General features: G+C 42.5%; 1 protein-coding gene across 4 annotated transcripts in view; it reads left to right on the top strand.

Annotated features, from left to right (window-relative positions):
• Nucleotides 1-25,211, top strand: part of GRB10 (growth factor receptor bound protein 10) — a 144,949-nt gene that overhangs the window by 44,789 nt on the left and 74,949 nt on the right. For 3 of the 4 annotated variants that reach the window (XR_010028696.1, XM_063163320.1, XM_063163329.1), the window contains exon 3: nucleotides 16,522-16,615. Coding sequence is in view for 2 of the 4 variants with exons in the window: in XM_063163320.1 (XP_063019390.1) it covers nucleotides 16,522-16,615 (94 nt within the window). In the remaining 2 variants the exon portion in view is untranslated. Of the gene's footprint in view, nucleotides 1-10,301; nucleotides 10,321-16,521; nucleotides 16,616-25,211 lie in introns of those variants that run through there. The other variant, XM_063163343.1, reaches the window with a different exon arrangement.

Below are 25,211 nucleotides of genomic sequence, written 5' to 3'. Positions count from 1 at the left end.
ATAATTTTGGCAAGTGGGGGAGCCTGGCAATCCTTCATGCTAGAGGCCCTAGCTCTAATAAGGCGCTTTAGTTATTAGCACAAGTAAATAGTTGTCCATTTGTGCTTCATTAATGCATATTAGTCATACAGTAAATACTGTCATGCTGGCAAGTTCCCCAGAAGAGTGAATACTTCTGTGCAGTTCAGGAGGGGGTTTCTGACAAAGTGGTGTTGGCACCTTTCTTGAAGAAGTTCTTGAAGCTAGTAGTGTAGGAGAGTGGCAGGCCATTATTTCAGCTCACATGAGATTTGTAGGATTGATACTTCAGTGAAGGCAAAGAGGTATTTTTGATCAATTTTATGCTGTTGCAGTAGGTTCTTCTCAGGTATTCAGATGACTTTTCTACAGCCTTCAGCTGTATTGAGGCAGGTTGCTTTGGGCTGTGGGGAGTACAGATGAAGTGCCTCCTCTCCTAATGAAAATAGATGTTCCAGAAATCCCATATGATTGCCCAGTATTGTAAAATTTTAACTACGTATTTGAAGAAACCTAGTATGTGCAGCTAGATGAAATCAGGAGGCAGCACAATGACCCATGATCTGTGTAAGTGTTCTGGTTTCTTGAGAGATAAGACCCTTAGTACAAATGGTATAAAATTGCAAATGAACATGACTTGTTCTTTGGAACAGCCAGTGTAGATCCTTTGGGTTCTTGGCAGTGACTTCTGGAAGGACTTGCTCCATACTCTTGCCAGCTTGTCAAGGCTGACCAGCTTCTGGTGCTTCATAATGTCATCCTCACCTGTTTTGAAGAGGAGTGTGTTCTCTGCCTCTGCACTCACCAGGATCATCCTCTGATTAGTTACTTACTCTTTTGAAGATAGTGGAGAGTAGCCTTGCTAGCGTAGTGTTGGTTAGCATCCTTTGCATCTTCTAATCAATCCTATCTGCTCCTAGTTAGCTTGTCTGATCCTTAACTTCCCTTTGCTCTCAGTAATGGTTCAATCCTCCAGATGCTGGCACTGTGCTCAAAGAACTGGGAGACATGAGGAGGAGCTAGGAAAAACTGAGGGAGAAAAATCATTGCTCTTTTGTGTCCTTAGCTGCTGGATCCTGTGCACAACTGAGAGCTAACTAAACCAGTAGTAGCCATCCTTTTGTTGTTACTTGCCTATATAAGAATTCCTTGTTTTTTCTTGGCATCCTTTGCTTGCTCCAGCTTTTCTGCATGTGCACAATCTCCATGTTCTTTCTGTGTAACCTCTTCCTCTTTAACACTCTGTGTTTCAGCATTTTAGCTGAGGCAGGAGATGCCTGTCCATTCAGCTGGCTTTCTGCCATTCCCCTGTGACTTTCTGCATGCCACAATACACCTTTCTTGAGGTTTGAGTGGGCTGTCCAGCAAGATCAGATTGTTGCCCTGGGTGCCTTGGTTCTTCAGAGAAGTCTGCCATGGGAACCTTGCATGCAGATCCTTGAACAGGCCAAAAAATCTGTTTTCTCATAGTCCAAGACTGTGATTCTGCTGGTAGTCTTGCTCTCTTTGCTTACTCATTGCTGTCATCTCTGCATCATCTCCACTGCCATCAGCCTCTTCCTCCCCAAATGGCTCTTCTTTGTCTATCAGTTGGCATTGCCAGCTTGTTGGTCAAAGCTGGTTGAGCCAGCTTCCCCAGTTGGCTCACTGATCACTTGTGAAGTTGTCTTCAACTCACTCCAGAAATCTTTGTAGAGTCCAGTGCTGGCTGCAGCTGGAATGGGACTGTTTGCTTGTGAGTGGGTCAGAAATGTGATTTAGCCAGTTTGTGTCAAGTTTCTCCCCATCCCATGCACCTGGCTGCAAAGAGGGGCTTCATTGCTTTGAGCAAGACAGGTATTCTGAGCATTAATCTTCTTAAAGATGGTGAGTGCTTCTTTTGGGAAGTATTGAAGTGGAAAATGAGGGACTTGGCAGTGTGACAGAAGCAAAGGAGAACCTAGAGGTGCTGGCCAATTGTCCAGGTGTGTCCTGTCCAGCACTGTCCCTTGTGGCTTCCTAGCCAGGCTGTTTGTACTCAGTCTCCTGTCATGGTGTTCTCCTGCCTTCCCTGATGTTTACTCTCTCTCACAAGGGGCTTACATCCAAGTGGACTGTCTGCCATGCTGCCTTCTCCAAGGACCCACTGCCAGCCATATCTCCGCAGGACTGTCCTTGTGGTGGTGTAGGGAAGCTCCCCCTTGCTGAGTGGCTTATCAGGTCCACCCTCAGATGTGACTGGTGCTGCTGTCCTTTGGTCATGACTGCCTCTGGCTCCGAGTTATTTGGTGGGGAGGCACTAGGGGAGTCCTGGCCAGATGTTCCCCTTCCCTCTCCACTGTGGGCCCCTTGCAGAAGAGATGCCATCTGCATGCCTGGAGGGCACGGAGGCAGTGCTGGTCAGGGAGCAAGGGCTGACAAAAGCCTTCCAATGCATGAAGTGTTTTATTGATTGTAAAGGGTTTGTGCCTAGCCTGGCAAGGCTAACATCTCCCTTTCCTGCCTCTGGGTTTTCTACCTCTTCTGTCTCTAGCAAAGACCTGACCTCCCAGGTTTGCCTTGCGTGGTTATGTTCAGGCTGATGGAGAGTAGTGGGTGGGGGAGCTTGGGAGAAGATGTTCTAGCTCTCCTGGAGGGAGATCATGGGCTCTTTCATGAAGACATCTTGGCAGTGATGATGTCAGGAGACAGTTAACTATTTATGGTAATCCACTTCCATGGGGCATCTTTCCTCATCACCCTCTGTGTGGCTCTGGGTCTCCTGCCACCTGGTTGGGTGAAGCCCTTTTATCTTGCACAGTCTTTCTGTGTGCTTGTACCCTGTTCCCCCTCTGCATATCCTGCTTCTTCCAGAGCTCTTTCTTGGGCTCATTCTTTGTGGCCACACCACCATGACCTCTTGGAAAGATTTCTGCAGAAGGTGACTCCTGGGCCATATGTAGCATACATGTTACATACATCCATAAATAATCAGTTTATGAAAGCAACTTGTTTACTCACCCACACATGCCCTCTCAAGTTAAATTTTTTTTTCCTTTTTGAATTCAGGACAGAACTAAGAGTTTGTCAACCGGAATATAAATGCCAATATTTGAGGTAGTCACCTTAAGTGTTTAGTAGCTGGAAGTATTTGTAGAACCTGTTTCCTAAGGTAAAAAGACTTCAGAGGGCTTGTTTCTCTACTTCTAACTATATAGAAGTATGTAAGGCAGCGGGTTGCAAATTTGATGGAAAATATTCCTTCCTGTGTATTTGCTGGGGAGATTTCTGCATGGCATACATTATTTTTTGCCATGATGTGAGCAGAAGGGTTAACTGAAGTTTGCTGAAGATATTCTGAAAAAGGCATCTCTTGCAATCTTGTTTTTTCTGGAGTCCTTTATGTCCTTGGAATTATGACAAGCTGCTGGCTGTTGAACATGAACTGTCTGTATGGTTAAGTCACAAACCATAACTGCTATGCTGGATGAGAGTTGGAAAAATAGTTTTTTGACAGTGTATCTTTTGAGTATGACTTGCCCTGAAGATTAAAATAAATCCAAACCCACGAGATCAGAAACTTCTCATCCGTAGCATCTTCTGAAACAGGGATATTGACACAATAACATGTATTATTATGATGTAAGATTACACACATGCTGTCAGTATTGTGGTGTGATAATGAGCTTCTAGGTAACCTGTCACAGTTAATTTTCCTGGTTTAGCTAAATAAGTAGTCTTCTGTTTATCTGTATCCAGAAAGTGACCCATTCCTCTCACCCACAGTTTGATTCTGAAGCCTAGTTCAATGTTTTTCCTCATCTCTTCCTTATCCTGTGATTCTTTTTTTCTTTTTTTTTAAATCTCTGATTTGACTTTAATCTCAGCAGGAATGTTTTCCACTACCTTTTATGTCACAGACCTGACCTGCATTTTTGGGTTAGAAAGAATAGCTCAAAACTAGAGGAAGCAGTACAATAAATACTGGTTGTACTGTAAAAGGTACCACCCTGAATTAATCACCATTCAGCTGAAGTGTGGTGGCTGCTCATGTGCAAGCTGCCAGCCCCTTGAGCTGCAAGGTAAACAAGTTACTTCCCCTCCCTAGTCTTTCTTCAGCAGTGGTTTCACAGAAGAGAAAGAAAAGCCACTTCAATTCCAATTGAACAGCAGCTCATCCGATTGCATCCCATCTTTTCTTGGAGCAAACAGTAGAAATCCATTTGCAGAGACATTCTTGCGGTTGGTAGGAGTAGTGTTTCGGTGTTGCTGAAGCCAGCATGATCAAACATTGCATATGTGGATTTATTACAACTGTGGGATTTCTTGAACTTTTCTTCTGGCTGACCAGGTTTGCAATCTCTGTTCCGATCTCCTTGTCTGGAGACCCTTTACCTGGGCAGGTCTTGTTTTGAGGTGGTTTGCTTGTTCTGTTTCATGTGCTGCCTTGGCAAAGTTTGGCACAGCAGACCTTCCTCCAGTCGCATACTGGTAGTTATGAGACCCTTTTGATCTGTTGAGGCTTTAATGTAGCCTCAGAGACTTTGTGTAGAATTAAAGCAGCTGCTGCTAACCATGTAGGAGTGCCTCAGTGTATGTTCTGATGTGCTGTGGATAACTTCCTTGGATGTGTCCAGTAGGTGTTAAAAGAAGTGGCGAGGAGCTGTATAAAAAATAAGTGGTCACTTGACACACACACACAGTGAACAACTTTAAAACAGAACAAAACAAAAAGAAAGCCTTCCAAGTATAAAGAGATGATTGACGTGCTTGCTTTTAGTGTGCCAGCTTCTGCAAAAACTGAAGATTTATACTTTGTATTGTGTTTTCTGGGACAGCGTGCAATTTTACATGTAATTTGTTACTATTTAAATGCAAATTGCTGATCTTTTGTAAATTTTCTTCCTTCAGAGAATGTTAAGTCAATAAAGATTTTCTGATAAAGCCATCTTCTTAATGCAGGATAACTGGTAGAGCTACTTGCAATTAACTCCCTTTCCTCAAGGAAAGGAAAACATGGCAGCCACTACCTTGAGATGGATAGATGCAAGTATATATTTTTATTGATACGGGAACAAGTGTAACAATGATGCATATTTCATATAGTACCTAGATTTTTGAAAGTTAGACAGAGATAGTTAAACTAGGCAGAGCTTTGAGAGAAGTTCTCAGGCTAAAAAGTACCTTTGAGGTGCTTGGATTTTACCACAGTCAAACCTAAATATTTGTTTTTCTAAGGACAATGAAGATGAGGAAAATCAGAATCTTTTAGGTTGGAAAAGACTTCTAAGATCATTGAGTCCAACCTTTGACAGATAACCACCCTGTAAACTAGACTATGGTATTAGGCTCCATGTGCAGTCATGAACACCTCCAGGGATGGTGACTCCATCACCTTCTTGGGCAGTTTGTCCCAGTGTTTAAAAGCCCTTCTCATGAAGAATTCCTCTCAATGTCCAACCTCAACCTTCTCTGGTGCAGCTTGAGGCTGTGTCCTCCCATCCCATCGCTGGTTGCCTGGGAGAAGATGCTGACCCCCACCTGGCTACAGCCACCTCTCAGGCAGTTGTAGAGAGCAACAAGGTCCCCCCAGACCTCCTTTTCTACAGGCTGAACACCCCCAGCTCCCTCAGCCACTTGTTGTAGGACTCATTCTCCAGACCCTTCACCGGTGCCGTTGCCCTTCTCTGGACTTGCTCCAGCACCTCTATGTCCTCCTTGTAGTGAGGAGCCCAGAACTGGACTCAGACACTCAAAGTGTGGCTGAGTGCAGAGTGATGGTCACTGCCCTGGCACTGCTGGCCTATTTTTGATACAAGCCAGGATGTCATCAGCCTTCTTGGCCACCTGGGCACGTGCTGGCTCGTGTTCAGCTGCTCTTGACCAGCGCCCCCAGGTTCTTTTTTGCTGGACAGCTTTCCAGCCACTCTTCCCCAGCCTGGAGTATTGTGTGGGGTTACTGTGACCCCAGTCCAGGAGCTGGCACTTGGACTTGTTGAACCTCAGATAATTGTCACTTTGATCCAGATCCCTCTGCAGAGCCTTCCTGCCCTGCAGCAGATCAGCTCTCCCACCCAGCTTAGTGTTGCCCATGAACTTACTGAGGGTACACTTGATACCCTCATCCACATCATCAGTAAAGACACTGAAGAGAGCTGGGCCCTATATTGAGCCCTGAGAGTTTCTTTCATTTTGAGAAACTGGAGTAAGACAGTGATGCACTGGAGTAGTCAGGATGGCTCCTGTTGTTAGTCTTATCTTAATTTTTGTTTTCTTTCCAGCTGTTATGAATTGACAATTTATATGTTGGTACTTCTGTAATGCAGGCTGCAGCATCATTTGTATTAGAAATTTCGTCCAGCCATTGTGTGCTAACATTTGAGGATGGCAACTTAATGAAGTCTGATACAGCATCACTGTGAGGATGTTTTTTTTCAGGAATACTGTTTTGAACATCACAGTAAAAGATGCAGTTATGTGTGTGACTTTCTGAGAGCTGCACAGGTTAAATGAGATTCATACATGATTAAGGAAAGAAATTCAGACATTCAGGCATGTTGTTCTGATGGTAATGATGAGGGTTTTTTGGTTTGTTTTTTTCCCTATTCTGAAGGCTTGCAAAGTAACCCATTACTGCTAAATATGCAGTACAAAACTATTTTAAGTACCCATATCTTGCAGACTGCTTCTTAGACTCCAGTATTTTTTTGCATAAACTACATTACTGATTTTCTCTGACTGTAACCCTGATATTTGGCATGCGGAGAACACAGCAGTCTGTTCCAATACAAGATCTGATGCTAGGTTATTAATCATGAATAATTACTGTGCCTTAGGCTGGTAGACTGTGATTTATGTGGGGTTTAAGTAGGGTATAGAGGAGTCAACTGAAGTGTATAAACATTTGCCCCATATCTGAGATTCTGAAATGTCTTTTGTTTGTTTTTGGTAAGCCTTGCTGTTTTAGAGATGTGTAAAGAGTTAATTCTGTATTGAATTGAGAGCAAGTCACCGGAACTGCAAATGCCCCTGTCTGAAGTGAGCAGTGAGTTCTGGGGCAGATGGCTCCATGTAACAGGAGAATGGATCTTTATCTGAGCAGAAAGGTGTGTAGTCCAGGTAATTAGGATCATAGGTTTGATCAGATGGGACAGGCACTTCTAGACCTGTTAATTATGTATCTAGCACCAAGGATCACTGTTGGGAAGGAGGGGAGGGGTACCAAGCACACTGTAAATTTCAGCAATTGAACAAATTGCCTAGAAAGTAGAGTGACGAGGTCCATGTTGCTAACAGCTGAAGCAAGGAAGGATGGCAAAGTAGTCTTGTATGAATTTGTTCAGCGTAGCACTTGAAATTGATCAGATTATCGGTTTGAAGACCTGAAGAGCAATTTCATTAGAAGGTGAGAGTTTGTTCACTGACATCCAGTAAATTTTAATGTACGTGTGGACGCAGTGGCTTTTTCCCCACAGGAGGTTTATCATTTTATCACTTCTGTCGAGGGCTGTGGAGAGCCATGTTTCCTTGTTGACCCATTCAGATTCTCAGTTTGAACCTGAACCATCACAAAGACAAAAGGGGGATAGCGCTGTTGCTAAGTAAGAGAGCAGACCCATGTTCAGATGGTATAAATGCCTTTGTGTTTCATGCTACTTGCATTCCTTTGTTGAGTTTCATCTGTCTTGATGTCTAGGGCTTCCTAGCTATAACCTTGCATGCTCTTAAATGTAATGCTCTTAAATGTAATTTAGGTTGTCTTGCTGTGGTTGCCACTTCCCAAAGCATAGAGATTTGAATATAAATTCCTGAAGAGAATGCGCTTGTATGGAAACAGTGGTTCCTTCAACCCCGGTGGCGTCTTGCCTTCTCTGCTCCCTCCCCTGGTCTGACACACACAAATGTGTTGCTGCAGTGCCAGATCCAGAGTCCACCAGCTCATCCTTTCAAGCACTGAGCTTTCCAAGGTTAATTCAGGGCATCATTAGCCTGTGCTAGGACAGACTGTCCAAGGCATTTTGCGGAACGTCTCCTGTCCATGTGGTAGAAGGAAGCTGTCAAAACCTGACTCCCAAAGCCAGTGTTCTTGGAAGCAGCTGGCCAGCAGTGCTGCTATAACCAAAGCTGTAGTAGATTTGATGCCAAGTGGAACAAATGAGCTACCTTGTATTTCACAGGTCTGAGCATGGGGAGGCCAGTGTGTTGGAAAGGATCAAATATCCTGTACTTTCTTTCTGTGTTACAGCTTCCCCCAAAATAATAGATGAGATTTTTCTTCCTTTTTTTTTTTTTTTTTTAATACAAGCTTAAAGGACTTAAAGGAAATAATTTTGAAGATGTTTTCTCCGATTGGACAGGTGTGTTAGCAAGTGTGTGATGCTGAAATTTTCCATTGCACCAGAGTACAAATACTCATTCCCATTATATTTTTTTTGTCCTTCTGATGAAGAAGGAATATAGTCTGATAGTGCACTTAAGAAACTTGGACAAAATATGGAGAGTGACCCTGTAAGGATTCTTGAATAGGCTAAAGGTTTTATGAGTAACAACACATTGTTGTGGGTTGCATTACTCCTTAGATTGCATGAGCACCATCCAGTATAGCAGTTAACACGTATGAACTTGTGCTTTTGGCTCAGTTTAAGTACTGTAGTCTGTTATGTGTCAGTTCTTTGATACAAGATCTAACTGAAAAGCCTCTTTAAAAAAAAGAGGAATATGACATACCACTTTAGGCTATACTTTCTCATGGTAAGAAAACTCAATTTTTAAATTTAATTCCTATTGATAAGTACAGTTCACTCTCACAAATACCAGATTTTCCAGGGACTTCAGTGTTTGAGTCAGTATTGACCAAACCCAAAGAGCTTAGAACATGCAGCAAAGGATGTAGCTTTGAACATTTATCTTTGTCAGTGGCAGTCCCTTGCCAGTGGGAGTGACTTGCTTTGGAGGTAAGGCTAATTTACAATTAAGTACAAGCTAGAGATACATTATCAGGTTCTGTGGGCGTCAGCAGAAGAAACAAAATTTCCATGCAAGTATGCGTCTTTCCTACTGTGAAGAATTTCCTAATACAAACTTCATTTATTCAGTGGTGTTTTGTTAGAAATGAAAAGAGGTCTAGTTTGTTTTAGAAAAAAAAGAAGTTAAAGGAAACTTTGTTGGTAAGTTAACACTTCGTTTTTCTAAGTACTTCATAGGTGATGACACCTTTAAGGAATTATTGCCTTCACTGACAATTTTGTGCAATTGTTTCTTTTCTGTATTCCAGTACTTTATTTTAGCTGTAAACTATGTAAACTGTCTCTAACTGCCACAGTGGTTTTAGTGTCATTAAAAATAGAACAAAGCTTTTAGCATTTCTAAGCCTGTCAGTTGGATTCCCTCATTGCTAGCTGATTAAAAGACAGCAACCATGATGCACTGAATTTTCTTCTACCATAATAAATGTCATTCTGGTCCAAGAAGTGCACTATGGAGTATACTATCCATTTTCTCTGTGCAGAATATGAGGAGACAGCTCCATTTTTGCAGAAGTGGTTGGTTCCTACTAAGAGAGAACTGCATCTAGTGAGAGAGTTCTTGCCAAATGTTGGGTTCAGGGGTTCTGAAAGCTCTGTTAATGCCAATTTTGCAAAGATCAGCCTAGAGAAGCTGAATCTCTAGTGTTAGCCTGTATGCATGCTGTGAAAGTGCATTGCTGGAGCTGTCAGCTAACACTCACTATGCTCACTCACCCCTGCCTTACTGGAGAAAAGCTTTTTAGGAGTAAACAGCTGCTACCAGATACTGTTGGAGATTGCTAGCTGTGGTCCAGCTCTTGGTAGACTATATTAATGAATTAATTATTTAATTAATTTCCTGGATGCCAAAGAGACACTGGGAGTTGGGGCAGGGGCTGACAGAAAGAAGCTGGGTGGTGTTGCTTTTTTGGCTTGCCCTGATAGCAATTGCAGTGCAGGTAGTGATAAGTCACAAACTAGACTCCTAAAAATAAATCTGAAGCACCTTCAGAAAAATAAGTTTTTGGCTCAGCTATAGCAGTGCTTTCTATAACTGTGTTGGGCTATAGCTTTTAGGAAGAAGCACTTCAGTGGCTCAGGGCATGCACACTATGGGGTTTCAGTGTTGACAACAGGGTCCAAACCCCCAGGTTTTTTAGACTTGAAGGTTTTCTGATCAGTGAGCTGCTAAAGCCCGGGGGGGGGTCAGGAGATAAGTTCCTCCAAGGTCAGACTGACAAGCCTTTCTGCCTTCCCCTGTATCATGGGATGTAATATAATTCCTGTGATTCATTTAACAAATTCTCTGCCACTGCAGAGACATGGACCACGGACGCAGGTCTGTCTTTTCTGTCGGCCTCATTTTCCTTCTCCCTTTGCTAATTCCTGCTCTGTTGTAGATGTCTTATTTGTTGTGTGGTGGGCTGGTAATTCTGCTGAGGGTTCTAGGAATGTGTGGATCACAACAGGTCTGTGTACCCTGCCAGGTTATCGTGTGTTGTCAGTGATTTGTGGCACAGAGGATTGGAGGTGCTGTGGTGTGTTGGGAGGAATGTGCTGCTGCCTTTGCTGCTCCTTTAATCCCGAACTGGCTTGTTTGTTCTTGGTCTCCAGGGTTATTGCTCCCAGTCTTGACAGCCAGTACTGTAAAATCAGAAGGATTCCTGCAGCTAGCGGCTTTGCTACTTCAGGAGAGAAAGCCCAACTTTTGACAAAGCTAAGTGGCTTTATTTTAAGCCCTTGTTTGTACAAGCTCTCTTAGCAATGGGAATGCTAAAATTCTAGGTTCACAGTTACTCTGTTGACTTACTGAGCCTTTCACTTGGCTCTTACCTAGTCAAATGACTATGGTTAAGAGGCAGGAAACCAGGTTACAGGTCTTTAATTATGTAATATGTGGGTTGTCTGAGAATGCGCTTTAAAGTTTTTTGCCTAGTGTGCAAAGCCTGTGTTTTCTTTATTTGTATGACATGTTAAACACACTGGCAGAAAACAGTAAAACATACACATGCTGTTTGAGTAAACTTGAAATTGTTTGCAAAGCAGTGACTTTGGACAAACCCAAGAACCTTGCACTTCCCTCAGGATCTTAATTGGAGTACATTTCCTCAAACTCTGGGGTGTCAGCTTGCTGAAAACACATTGTACCAAACAGCTGGCTGGTAGGGGACTGTGCTACTGTGTTTTTAAGAAAGGAACGTCATATGAATTACTAATCAACTTTTGGAGTTTGGATTAGAATTTGAATATTGGTCTGGATATGTCAGTTGGATTTATTCTTGTAATAGCCTGTGTGTTTGCCTTCACAGGGCTAAGAGTCAAATTGAGTGTGCAGGAACTCTGGAAGGCTGTGGATACCAGTAAGCTATAGGAAAGTTTGCTAGATGAATAGCTGGCTACTCGGCACTTAGCATAATTGAGTCTATTATGCTCTTTGTACATTCGATGCTTGAAGTAAACCAAAGCTGCAAATTCATGGTATAAAGAATCAGCATAGCTTAAAAAGCGGTACAGGAAGTTACTTTACATAAATGCAAACAGTCTTTTGTTTGGAAAGCAAGACTCTTATGAAGCATCCTCGGAAGAAGTGCTGTCTAATCTGTTCATTGCCTAAGGAAACTCCAGGGGCATGTTAAGAATGACAGTACTGAGTCAGATAAAGAAATGTTTGTCTATCTGTGTTTTTCTTCTAAGAGCAACAAGTTGTAGATACAAAGAGAGAGTGTAATTTCTCAAAGTATCCCCTTTCTGCTCCTGAAGCCTGGAGCTGTGTCCACATTTTTACAGCCCTTGGTGTTCACCGCTTCAGTGAATTTTTGTAGTTACTTTTTTGTCTGGGAACCACTTATACTTGAGCGCTCTGCAATAGCTTCCTCGGTCCATGCTAACATTAGGTGCTTTTTTAATTTTGCTTTACACAAGTTCCCTGAACAGAGTAAAGCTTGGTGGTTCAAATAATGACTTTGCTAATTTTCTTTTTACGCTCAGCTAATTTTAAGACCCGTACCTTGGTGTGATGAAGGACCACCGCCAGGTTGGCAGGGAGCTCCTGTTTGGCAGGAGTGCCCTCTCTGCAAACTGAGGCTTGTCTGCCTTGATAGTCTCCTGAATTGCAGTGAGACCCGTCAGCACGTCTGACTTTACTTTCTGTTGTGCTGGACGGTGTACAAACATCAGAAGTATGTCATGATCTTGATCTGTTGCTGTGGGACTGCTGGCATGAGTACGCGTGACTCTTGCTCAATTGAACCTTTTGTTCAGGGGCATGGCACTGTGGGTTTGCAGGCAGCTACGATAAATCCAAAACCAGGGACTGTCGTCTTGGTGGTCTGGACATCCTCAGTCTGGCCATGCTCCCAGGAGCTTCCGAGAAGCTGTGCTGCCACTTGTAGCCTTTCTTCATCTTGTAAACTTGCAGAGACTGCTGAAATTAGAAGAAGCTGAACCCTTCAGGGGATTTCCAGACTTCTCCAGAAAGCTGCTCTGTCTCTTCTTATGCTAGACCCCTTTCTTCATGAAGGATGAGGGAGAAGGGAAGTATAAATGATGCTTCATTTTTTGTACATTCAAATCTGCCTCCTCCCTTCTCTAAGCACTATTTACCTGTAAGATTACCTTAAATGACTGACTGGATAACTTTTGCTGAAAAAACTAGGATGAGAGAAGCAGCAGTAGAGTGGTAGCAGCACACTGGTCTGTCTAATAATGCTGTCTCAAACTGATAAATACTCTCCTGAGCTAAACTGCAGGTGGGAACAGTGGCACTTGGAACCAAAGAGGTGATTAAAGAGCATGTGTGCAGACAGCAGAGCTGCTGTAGTATATGTCTGGCTGATTCTCTGATTAAAAGATGAGATTTAATGTTTTCTTAGATAACTGAAATGCTTATCGTGCTAGCACAAACAGCAGCAAACACTCTATGTCATAGTTAAGGAGTGCAACTTGAAAGGCTTGGTTATAGATTGAAAAATAAATCTAGATTGTCCTGGTTACTGATACGTAGAGATAACACTGTCTATAAGTGGACTTTGGCTCTTAAGGCGATGCAGGCACGTCACATTTTGTGTCATGCAACATAGGTTTGCAAAAGGACACTGTAATCTGACCTGTAATGATGGTGTGTTTGGCTTTATGAAATGCTAATGCTTTAAAGAACCCTGCTTCAGGTCCTTCCAGCACTCTTGCTTGTGACTAGATTAAATCATCCTTGGTTGCAGAGGCCGACTGACAGAGAAAACAGCACATACAAAAAGTCAGCGAGGACTAATGCTCAGCTAGCTTCTAAAAATACTACAATAGCTGGATGGTACAGTAAGTTAAGTAACATGCTTTAATTTCATATTGAGAGCATTTATTGGAAGAGGAGGGAGAGCTGGGGATTAAACCATGAAGCAGACAAATGACTTGCTTGGAGGCCGCTTTCAGCTGCAGCAGAGGATGGTGATGGACCAAAGCAGGTGCCCACCTTGCTGGGGGCCACGGCCTCAGCCCTGAGCTGGGGCCCGACAACAAGGCTGCTGGCACACAGTAATTATATAACTTTATTTCCTGCCCCCCTCCCCTTTCTTCTTTTACCCTTGTTCCAGCATGTGCTCTCCGCTGCCGCTGGCCGGGTGCCGGTGTTTGTCTGCGCACAACGGACACAAACAGATTCCCGAGGGTCATGTGAAACTCCCCCTGGCTCTTTAAACCTCACCGCCCTTACCTTCCCCCCCGCTGCCCGCATTGCTCTGCCAGGTGTGGCTTTGTTTATGCACGGCCTGTCGCTCTGCTTCAGCACCTGGGCTCTGCGGGCCCGCAGCGTCCGGAGGAAACCTTCGCCTCCCTGTTTTGCTCAGGCTGCCAGAGAACTCTCTGGATCTTGTGGGCGGGCATTTGCACCGGGCGAAACAGGCGGGGGCATCAGCTTTACAAGGGCAGCAGCAGCAGTCATTAGTCACTGCAACCTCTGCCTCTGAAAACTTTGATCTACCTTTCCATGGCTTTGGCTTAACTTTGTGAGTAAGGCCTGTGGTTCTCAGCATCTTCTGGTACAAGATGTAAGGTGATTCCAGAGAGGGTGTATCCTCTTCCTATAAATTTTTGGCAATTGCTAATTAAAAAAAAAAAAAGAAAAGTATGGTTTAATTGAAGAGTTATAGCCCTGGAGCCAGATGAAACCTTGGAATAAGGTCTCAGTTAAGTGTTTGTGTGTTACTGCTGTGGGAAACCCAAGTGTAAAATCATGCATCTCGGCCCCATTTCACCTTTATTACTACCTAGTATTTCATGAGTCTTGCCCTCCAGAAGGGACTTTTATATTTTGGGGCAACTGAAAACACATTTGGGTATGTGACAAATAGCTTACAGCTGGTTTTCTTGTTCCAACTTTTATTTCTTTTGGGGTGCCCTGTTGCTCTTCCAAGCCAAGAGGCAATCTGTCACTGCATCTGACATTGTGACTTCTTCCTGGGAAGTGTAACTAATGCTGCTAAACTGCATCTGTGAGGTTTTAGCTACCCTAAAAATTGGTCATGTTGTATTTCATGGAGGGAGTTGCACAGAGAAAAGCTCTGGGCTGGGGAGGGATGTTCTGCTGAGTTATCCATGCCTGTGATGCTTACCTGTTAGCCTTTGTACTGAAAGCAGTCAGCTTCAACATTAAGTTTTGACTGAAACTTTTCTAGATAAGCATCTCCTCCCCACTGTTGCCCTTGGCACCTTGGAAAAATTACAACTGAACTTTCTGAGGAACAGATTCATAATTTTGTATGTAATTTCTGCAGTTGCCTTCTTATGCTGCAAGTCCCCAAATTTCCTGCCTCAGATTTAAAATGGACATGATGTGGGTCAAGTCAGTAATGGCTGTGTCGCATTCCAAAGAAAATGAGATAAATCCACTGAGAATGACTAGTGCTCCAAAAGTACTTTTAATGTTACAATGTGATACCCTGTGGTTGCAAGGGATTTGATGAAAACAGGAGCTTGTGAGTTGCTTGTTCCCAGTAAGTGTTCTGTTAGCTCCAGTGGAAGAGCTAACAAATACCACTGTGTTTCAAGGAAGTAAGAACAAAGACAGTTGTGCTGATAGAAGGTCTGATGTGGTTTGGGGTTTTTTTGATTCCTGAGAAGCAATAACAAAAACTCACGAGATTAATGAGATGTGCTGCATGAAACAACAGCCAGTGTTGTGAAAATCAGTGCGAAGAATGTAAAGAGCTATAAGGGGAGATAGCCAGTATGGAGGCAGACGTTTGAGTGGTCCCAGTTGTATCTGGCATAGATAGATGGACGCCATTTGTATCTTATCATACAGTGTTTACTCATAAAAACCTTCCTTAGTCATACCACTGTTGTCAGTTTCTGTGTTATAAAGGCCTGTGGGCCCCTGAACTGATCCCTGATGGTGATGACACTTGAGAGCAGTGCTTGAGTACTTGAATCAAAGTTCAAGCATTTGCTGAGACAGTCCCTCTGATGAAGAGATAATTTATTTCATATACTGTGTAACTATATAGAGTTCTGGTCCCCAAACACTACGTCCATTATGATTTTGAGCATTAGCTGGTACTTTGTCAGTGCTGGACTGAGGGCTCATGGCTGTGCATAGTTGAATCGCTGCTCACTGTGTGCTTGTTTCTGCTTTGCCTTAATTACAACGTCATTTGCCATGAAGGTGGTTCCTCTGTTTTGACATAAAAGCAGGTCATGCCATTGTGTATTTAGCCCACACTTGGGGCACAGTGGGATCATGTGTGTAGTCACGTATATCACAGCAGCAGCTTATGCTTGGTGATACATCAGTGCAGACAACTTTGCTCACTTTTCTATACCCACCCTTAACTGGTGTATGCAAAAGTATGCCAGTTTTGTAAAACCATGCACCTGCTTTAAATCTCATTCTTCTAAAATGTGACTTACCTTGCTTTTCCTATTTTCTTGTTCATATTTAAATTTTCCTGATTTTTCCTAGTTGTCTTCTTTGGCAAGATCTGTGAGAAACTGTGGTATTTTAGACTTAGCCAAATTCAGTTTGTGTTAAAACTTCATGAAACTTGATCTTGTGAGAATTCCAGTATGAAAAAACAACAGGTTGGCATCCAGAGCCATGGATGGTTATCTAAACTGAACTTCTGATTTCTCTTGAGATTTAGTAGTTCACTACTGAATCTGTTTCAGTCCAGTTAATTAGTTACAAAGCCCTAAGCCACAGACTTGGAATTAAAGAAAACAAAGCCCCAAGCCTTTGCATAATTTGTTGCAAGAAGAAACTTTTGTTAAACTAGGAAGTGCATTTACATCACTGTTTCTCCATTTGAAACGCAAACTGGTGTACAGATGAGCACAGTCATTGATTCTGGATCCACGCCACACGTATCAATGTGACAGCCTAGTGTCCCCCTGTGATCTGTTCCCCCACCTTCTCTGACATTTGGTTTCTCCTTTCAGAGGCATGGCAGGGTTTTTTGTATTGTACTGGTGGTTTGACTCCATGTGATGTAGCTTGCAGGGAGTACAGAATGCCTGGTTTTGATGAGATACTGTGCTCTTCTGTTTTTAGGACAATGTAGATCAGACTTCAGCTCATGGTCGGCGGGATCTGGTGGAACCGGGGTTCCAAGAACCATCTAACCGCATCTCCCTGAACCACCAAGGTAAGGAACAGTGCCTGGAAATCCAGGCTTTTCAGGCAAGTGCAGGCATTGTTTTGCCTCCATGGCTGTTTCTCCTCATTGGGTGGAAAAGAAAATGTTCTGGATGGTTGGAGAAGGAGAGCTGAAGAAATCGTTTTTTGTCACAACTGTCCTTTGAGCTATGAGTGAAAGTGACGAAGGACTTGCATCTCAGACCTTGTAGCCCAAGATAGATTACTATCCTGGGGGATAGGGATATTCTCCATTCTCACATTTTTTGAGCGGGGAGGAGGAACATACTGACATTAAATTCAACATTTTTAATGTTAAGGTTGCATTTAAAAAAATCTTTGCCATAAGACAGGCTCTGGCTCAATGTTTGCAGTAGGAGAAGGAAAAAAACCCAACACGTTTATTTGCTTTCCATGGCAGAAATCAGCTCATTTGTGAAAAGATAGCCCTGAACTAGATGTTGTAATGCAGGTGTAATAGTTTAAGCTTCTGTAATTCAACAGGACCATTCATAAAAAGCTAAAACAAATCTTAAAACTCTGTCTTCACTGATTTCTGTCTGTTCAGAGACCTAAAGGACAACAGTTACTATTATTACAGAGACTGTTCAGCTCAGCTTTATTGTTTTAGGTTTGAAATAATTGATAATAGTATTCTTTTAAGCAGTGAACCCTCTTACCCTCAGGCTTCCTGATGGTTTAATTTGAAACCAAGCCCTTGAAGGTCATCTTCAAATGTTGTTTCATCAGAGCAACAAATAATAGTAATGCAGACAGAACTAGACTATTGAAACTAAAAAAGATTATAAGCATATTACTTAAAATATTTGCCAAACATGACATGCTTAAATTTTCCTTTTCAAATTCAGCTTTTTTTAATTTGTCAAGGGCATCAAGACTCAAATTTCATGACTTGTAGATTATCAAGACAATTAAAGTTGCACAAACAAGTCCCAGAGTGTAATGAGGATTGTATTTTAACTTGTTCCCCTTTCCATGCTCCAGGTGTTCTGTGTTTTCTAAAACTTTGTTTGCAATTGAAAAGAGAAGGCAACAGGTTGCAATGCAATCCAGTCTAAAACTTACAGTGGCAGAGGCAGTGTATAGTGGCATGTTTACTTGCACAGAACACATTTTAGAAGTTCAATTTTTCATGTGTTTTAGAATTAATAATGTTTGTTGTATTATTTCCACCTATGTCAAGATGTCCAAAGTGTGGAACAGATCTATACATGTGACCTCTGAAGCTATTTGTAAATACCTCCCTTTAATTAAGGGATTTCTGTGTTGGGGGGAGCACATCCTGTGTGGTCTGGGTTCATGTGTTACAGTGCATGTGTCTGCAGGTCTGCTTTTGAAGTCTGAACATTTATAGAAGAAATAGGTAATACTCTGTTTGGATGGCAGAACGCCAGCTTTGCAGCCTGACATTTCCCCACTTCCTTTTCAGATCCTTCTTTTCCTCTCTCAGTATTGTACTGAAAAAGGATCCTGGCAGTGTCACCTGACATGTGGCTCAGCCACTTTGAGACAAATGTTCAAAATAATTTAGGAAACAGCTGTCTTTAAAAAAATTGATTTGCATAAGGGGTACTGGCAGTTCAATGCTTGTTGGTCAAGCAAGATCCATTTAATGTTTTTCCCTGGTACTTTTTGAAGTAAAGATTTCTTATGCATCCACAATTTGTTTGGGATTTTTCTTTTTTATCAGCTGACTGACAGCAATCAAATCCACTGTTTCTAATATATTTCTACTTATTTTGCTGCAGTAAGTACATGGTACAGTATCAGTCTTGATGCTGTTGTGTCAGTGGTCTGGATTAAGAACTGGAACCTAAATGCTCAATGGTGGCCTTTAATGCTGTGCTGGGCTGTAGGAGCTCTGCCTTTTTGCAGTGTTGGAGGGGGAAGCAAGGTCCCTGCTGCTTTGGTACCCTCTTGGAAATGGAAGTGGCCCTAAGTGTGATGTTGTGTCATGTCTTGAGTGTTTGCTCTGCCCAAGTAGGAGCATCTATGCTCTTTTCATAGCGTATGAAATAAATATTCTTGTCCAAGAACTTGAATGTACAAGTATTTTTAGAGCTGGCATATATTCTAGAATTCCAGATTAATGAATAGAACATAGAAAAATACAACATGAAGAGCTTCAGCTCCGGGAGTTGTGACATGGTCTGAGCTAGCTCCCAATACAGTCATGTTAGTCACACAGTAAATAGGAAGATTAGATTATTAACATGAAATGGATTTTTACGTTCTGTGACCGCTATTTGCTTTGGTTTTTGTTATTCTTAAACTAAACTTTGTTATCCATTACTTTCTATTAAAGCCTGGCTGGCACTGACACTGGTTTAAAGCTTAAAAGAGTAAACCCATATCCAACTTGCAGAACCACTGCAAATTAATGTTTGGTGGTATGCCTTGATTATGTTGATGATAAAGATGTTTGGAACAGACTATGGCAATTTTTTGCTTCCAGTTAGAGGCAACATTACTTGCTGATTTAAGCACATGCTTATTAGGAGACCTGAAGCTCTCTGTGATTGGCATAAGCAGAAATTGGGAAAGGATTAGAATTGGCTAAAATAATTCCTGTTTAGGTTTTTTTTGCCTTTTTTTCTTTAGTGTATTGTGTTAAACACAGCAGCTGAACTTTGAGCAGCCGCAGTTGTTACGTTGTTTTATGTGTGCACTTGCAGTTCACACCTGACCACGTTGCTCAGTGAGCACAGCAGATTTGCCAGTTTCTGTTGAACATTAACTTGTGGTCCTTTGCTTTTTGCTGGGAGAGCTTTCTGTACAAGCACCTGCAGTTCTGAACCAATACTGCTTTCCAGAGCCTATAAAAATGGTGATTAGCTTCTTCCCAGGCATCTGAATCCCTTTAACACAAACTGGAAAAAGAGCATGCAAGTGGAGACTGAGATAGCCCTGCCAACTGTCCCCATGTGAATAAGCCCTTTCTTGTGAAGGGTATTTCAAGTACGTGTTTCCTGCTGAATCACTGTTTTTACACAAGCAGATGCTTTATAACTCTTCAGCTTCTTCTTTCAAAAGAATATCTTGTAAAGACTGGGGAGCAGAAGATAGTTCTGTAAAGTGAGGAGTCTTTAGAATAGGAGGATTTAATGTGAAACTAATGTGCAAAATTGAGTGCAGATGGAATAGTATTTTTTCCTGTAAATAGTTTTTGTGTAGGCATGCTAGTAAACTTGCTTACTTTAACAATTAGGTATTTTATATCTTAAGCCATTATTTAGTTTATCACTTTTCAATGATTCTGCTAATTGGGCAAATTTTGTTAAGGTATTAAATACGAAGAGTGTGAGCTATGATGTCTTTCCTATATTCCCCATAGGATACTTCATAAATCAAATGTAATAGAAAAGAACAAGCTGTCTTGCTGAACAATAGTAGTATCCACTAATGTAAAGGAACAGATATGCTTCATAAACCTATGAAAAGCTACAGCCAGCCAGGATTTGGCATTTAATAACCAGCAAGTCTAAGTATTTCTGGAACAGTCCTTCCAGAAGCTGTAGTAAAGCCTCTAGGCTTGAAGGAGAAAAATGTGTCTAAACTATGTGGCTTTTTGAAGAGGAAAAGGTAGGAGGTCAAGATACAAGCAAAACAATTATTTACCGTCTTCAAAAACACCAAGAGGAAGTGAGAGGTAACGTCAGGTATTGTTATTTTCAAAACCTTTTCCTTCTCACTTTGCAAAAGATTCAGCAGTCACAAATGTTTAAAATTTTACAATGACAAGTTTTCTGCAGTGTGTAGCCTACAGTACTGGTACTCTGTCCATAGTTAGAGGCAGAGCTGGGGCCCCACAGTAGTGATTTTACTTCCAGTCCTTCCATTCACACAGGGATGCCATTTGCAGGCCTTCCATAGAGGTGATAGGCTCCTGCATTTGTTCTCCTTTGTCCCTTCCCAAATGGTGCTTCTGGTTCTCCTCTCTCCCTCAAGGACCCAGGCAGTGCAGCTCCTGTTCCCCTTGGCTGCTCTGTGCTGCTGCTGTGTGATGCCACCAAATTTAACCTTGAATGTGTCTCAGTAGCAGGGCAAAGCTATCACGTAAATTTCCCTGTGCTACTGTGGAAGAGCTTTGCTATATGAATTGTGATGGCAGAAAGCCCTATGCTACAGAAAACTCTAAGCCCCCAGCAGAATTTGTTGACTCTTGGACTTCAGGGGTTTTAACCTGCCCACCATGCCGCTGCTGTTTCTCTTCTTGCTCCATACTTCTGGTGTTTTCTTTGTTGATGCATATTTTGGAGCTCATTTTTTCTGTTTGTTTTTCTAGCAGGCAGCAAATACCACCAACTTCAGTCCCAGATGTGAAGTTTATGGGCAATGCTTTTTATTGGTACTTGACATGTATTTTTTGAGATTGCCTAGCCACTTCTTATTCAGAATTTTAAAGCCAGGCATAAATTAGGTACATTCTGTCACCTTGTCTTTTAGTAGAAGTATTAGACATGCAGTGCTGGCACTTTCTGTGTGTATGTACTCATGGGATGATTGTCAGTTTCCGTATAAATGTGTTTTGCTATGGGTCTGTGATGAAAGATTTATCTTCCTTTTATTAGTGCATTCACACAAAGTCTTCCTTTCCCGAGGTGGTCTCAGCTCTTGCTGGACTTGGTGCTTTTTATCACTGCAGTTTGCAGACAGAGCTGAGCTGAACCTTGTGGTACCTCTGGCTCCACAGCCAGGTGGCTCCAGCAGCAGAAGGGAAATGGTGACAAGGTTGTTTTAGCCAATAGCTATCCTTTCTTAAAAGCCTTTGGTCTCTCTTGGTTGGTGATGGTAGGAAGTCTTGCCAATAGTGAGACAATGAATATGCTTTGCTTGTGGATTGGATGAGCACTAGATTTCCTGCCTGTATGTAAAGACCAGTGGCTCCCAGTGAAACTGGAGGGATCCAGGGCATCTGCCAAAATTTGCATCATACTGCAGCCGACTCTTGCGGTGGATGCTGTCCTATACCTTGCTGGCTAGTCATTAATACATTCTTTTTAGAGTGACAGTAAATGTCAGCATGGTGGGAACATCCCTTCAAGCACACTGGAACAGTCCTGTGCCCAAATCGCTATAAACCCGTGTAAATACAGGCAGACGTTCGAATGAGCATGGGTGTAGGTGAAGTATTACAATGCCTAAGAGTCAGCCCAGAGAAATAATACTGTGTAGCACGTTTTTTCTCCACCACTGTTGTTATTACTTGCTTTTAATATATTTTCTTTTGTATTTGCCTCAGGATAGACATGGGAGGTTGAGGCGATGTTGTTATTCATTCTGTAGCTAAGGAGGAGTGTGTTTAGTAACAGTCGGTGCTGCTTCTGAAATGCTTCAGTTGTGGGATCTGACTGGGATGAGTTGGTTATCTGGTGTGTCAGAGCTAACCCATGTTTTTGCAGAATCCAGCTGGTACTGAATTGAAAGTGTAGAATGAAAAACAAACATTGTTTGTATTTCAGAGACAATGCTGCCAGACATTCATGAATTCTGATGCTTTGTATAAATGTTGTTGTCATTGTCCAGCCTTAGAAAAAAACCACCATTAGTGCCAAAATGATTTACACTGACTAATCTTACGGGGAGAGCGGAGGCCCTGCTTCCTGCCTAGCTCATTACAGTACCTTTGTCTTCTCTTGGAGAATGCTTCCATTTATATTTGGTGATGAATCTTGTTAGCATGGCTACTAGGAGGGCACCCATAATAGCTGTGTAGAAGTTTAACTTCCCTCATTAGATTAGTTTCCAAACCCTTGGGCTGACAGAACTCTGGAAAAAAAAAATTATGAAAAGAGAAGACAGTAGATTGGTGTTCAGTACAGATTGTTTCAGAGATCTGCAGCGAGCTGCAGGAGACACATGAACTGAACTGATTGAGTTTAGCTGGAAGACTCTGTGCATAATGTAATAAAGATTGAGTGAAAACAGTGAAATGAAACAGACCAAAAGATATTTAAACTGTAGCATATTCAAAGAAAATAAATCATAGGTAACTGATAGATTTTGTTTCTTTTTTGTTGTAAATTTTAATTTTATTTTTTATTTTATTTTTTATGTATCAACTTTTTAGTATCAGCTTGCAAATCATCAGTTTTTGACATATTTAAAATTGTGTTCTTCTAAAGCCACATGATATGAATAAAAAACATTGTAATATCTCATAGTTAACAAGCATGGTATTTTAAGCCTGTTTATAATCTCAGTATTCAGTGTGTCAATCTGTTGAATTTCTCTGACAAGACAGGATTCAGCTAATTCAATGCAGGGAAGGAGCCCACTGTCTTGTTTGTATTGGGCTTGCCTTAGGGCCTTCGTTCATTGGAAGTTTTACAAGGTGAAATGTAGAAAAACTTAGGAATTTTAAGTAAGCCTAAACCAAGAAGTACTACAATATTAATAATTAATTTAAGCCTTTTTTTTTTTTCTGTGGCCTATGGAAGAATGGTAAAGTTATTGCCAGGTTTTCAGTGACCTTCTTGCTGTGCTGGAGGAAGATGGTTGCTGGGGCAGAGCAGTTGCATTGGAAGGGCTAGTGGAGTTGGACTGGGAAGCTAAGTTCCTTGCTCAGGATAGACCATTAGATGCACCATACTCATCCCTCAGGGACTGAAGCTGTATGGGTGTATGACATCTGAGATAGTGCTTTGGGATTTATTTTTTTTTTTATACTGCAGATAGGTGTTCCTCCAACTTCTCTTTCAAGATTTGTATCTGCTGTTACCATGGCACAGAAGGGAGTAAATTCACCAAGCGTTAATTCAGAGTAATTAGAGGCTCCTCTCTTGTTATTGTTAAATTCTTGTCTAAGGCTTTGGGAGGGGAGGTGTAAATTGGGCTTCTGGGTGATGAACTTCTCTTGCTTCTTTGCAGATCTGTCTCAGAAAGAAGGCATTTACTTCCCTCACCCCTTATGTGTTACCTCATTGAAAACAGGTTAGCTTAGTACTAGCATAAGTGTACAGCAGTGACTCTTTAAGAAACTCGCCACAAATCAAATAGAGAGAGTAACTGCAAAATCAATTGTAAAATCAAATATCCTTTTTAATTTGCTTTTGTCTTTAATATTAAAATATATGCATTTCCTGCTTCCACGGAAGAAGAGCAAATCAACTTTTCTTTTTGCATCCTTTGGCTGGGTAATGCAAGAGGCAGCATGGGATGATCTCTCTCTCTGTTGGTGGGTGTGCACTTGGGGGCATCTGGTGGAAACTCCCTCCCTGTGCTGCAGCTATTGTGAAAACACAGCTCAGGGGAGCAGCACGATTTGGGGGTGTTCTGGTTCAGGGCAAATTTGGGAGAGAACCTCCAAAGGGATTCCTCTAAAAAGCAGATTCAATCGGCCCCTACCCCAACTGTTTTGGGAAAAATCCTTAGAGAAAATGTGGAAAAAAGCTGTTTATTTCACAGGCAAAGCATTCACCAGCACAAAAACAAAACAACAACAAAAAAAATTGAACAATACTGGACAACAAAACTCCTTGCTGCTCCAAAAGAGATGACAAACTCTGAAAGCCCCCTTGGTGGGCTGCAGCTCAGCTCACTCAGTCTCTTGTCAGTCCGTCCGGCACTGGAAATGCCATGGCCGAGGCCTGGCCTGGTGGGCCACAGATATGAGTTCCAGGTGCTCTGCTGGGTGTTCAATCCAGAGCAGGTTTAAACAGGTCCAAAGAAAAGAAAGAAACCACAGTCCAGGGAACTTCTTTGCCTCAGCTAGCTAAAACTAACTAAAAAAAAAAAAGCAGAGGAGAGCTCTGTTCCTCTGTCTGTCCATCCATAGACAGCACAGTCCAAGAGCAGGAATGTGGAGGAGTGAGAGCAGTGTCTGAAAACAAACTGCGTGCTTTTTCTCTCCCCCCTTCGCTCTCAGAACCAGTCTGAAAGCGCAAAACTTTTATCCAGCATAACCAGAACAAACGACAGGGGATACAAGGATCACATGGCCAGCCCAGGAGAGGGGGCTCTCAGTGAGCGGCTGGGGTGCCCGGGGTGGGCACCTAAACCCGCTGGTCTGCTGGGAGTGTCTGCAGGAGGCCAATGTTCACATCATGGATTTGCTGATGTTTGGCAGCTCTCCCAGCTGTGTGCCAGCGCTCTGAGGTGATGCCGCCGGCAGCACAGACACTTTCTGTGCCCCTGCCACCACTGCAGAGTGTTGGGTCACCCAGCCCCTCAGTGGGCAGGCGCCTGTGTGCGGGCAGCGGGCTGCCACGGCCACAGCTGGCTGGTGGCTCCTTGGGAGGAAGGGCTCCTTGAACGGGCTGAGAGAGGGCTCCTGGAGGGGAGCAGCTGCTGGCCCTTCATGGGGTGATGTTGTTCCAGGCATTCCCTTTCTCGGGCTTGAGCTCACGACTCTGACACATCTGTTTGAAATGGTGTGCCTGGGGAAGTTCAGATATCCGAGGGAAACCCGTGGCTCAGTATCAACCTCGTGATGAGGTGTTTCTCCCAGGTATCAGAGCTGAGCTCATTTCTTGTGTTTATCTCACGTCTTCCATGAGGGAGTTAAAGTCTGTTATCCTATGGGTGGTGCACTCCTCCTCTGTAAGTGTATTTACTTAGCAAATGGCACCATTCTATTGCTGAAG

This window comes from Melospiza melodia, chromosome 1, assembly GCF_035770615.1.
Source record: "Melospiza melodia melodia isolate bMelMel2 chromosome 1, bMelMel2.pri, whole genome shotgun sequence".
NCBI lineage: Eukaryota > Metazoa > Chordata > Aves > Passeriformes > Passerellidae > Melospiza > Melospiza melodia.
This window is presented reverse-complemented; position numbering and strand designations above follow the sequence as displayed.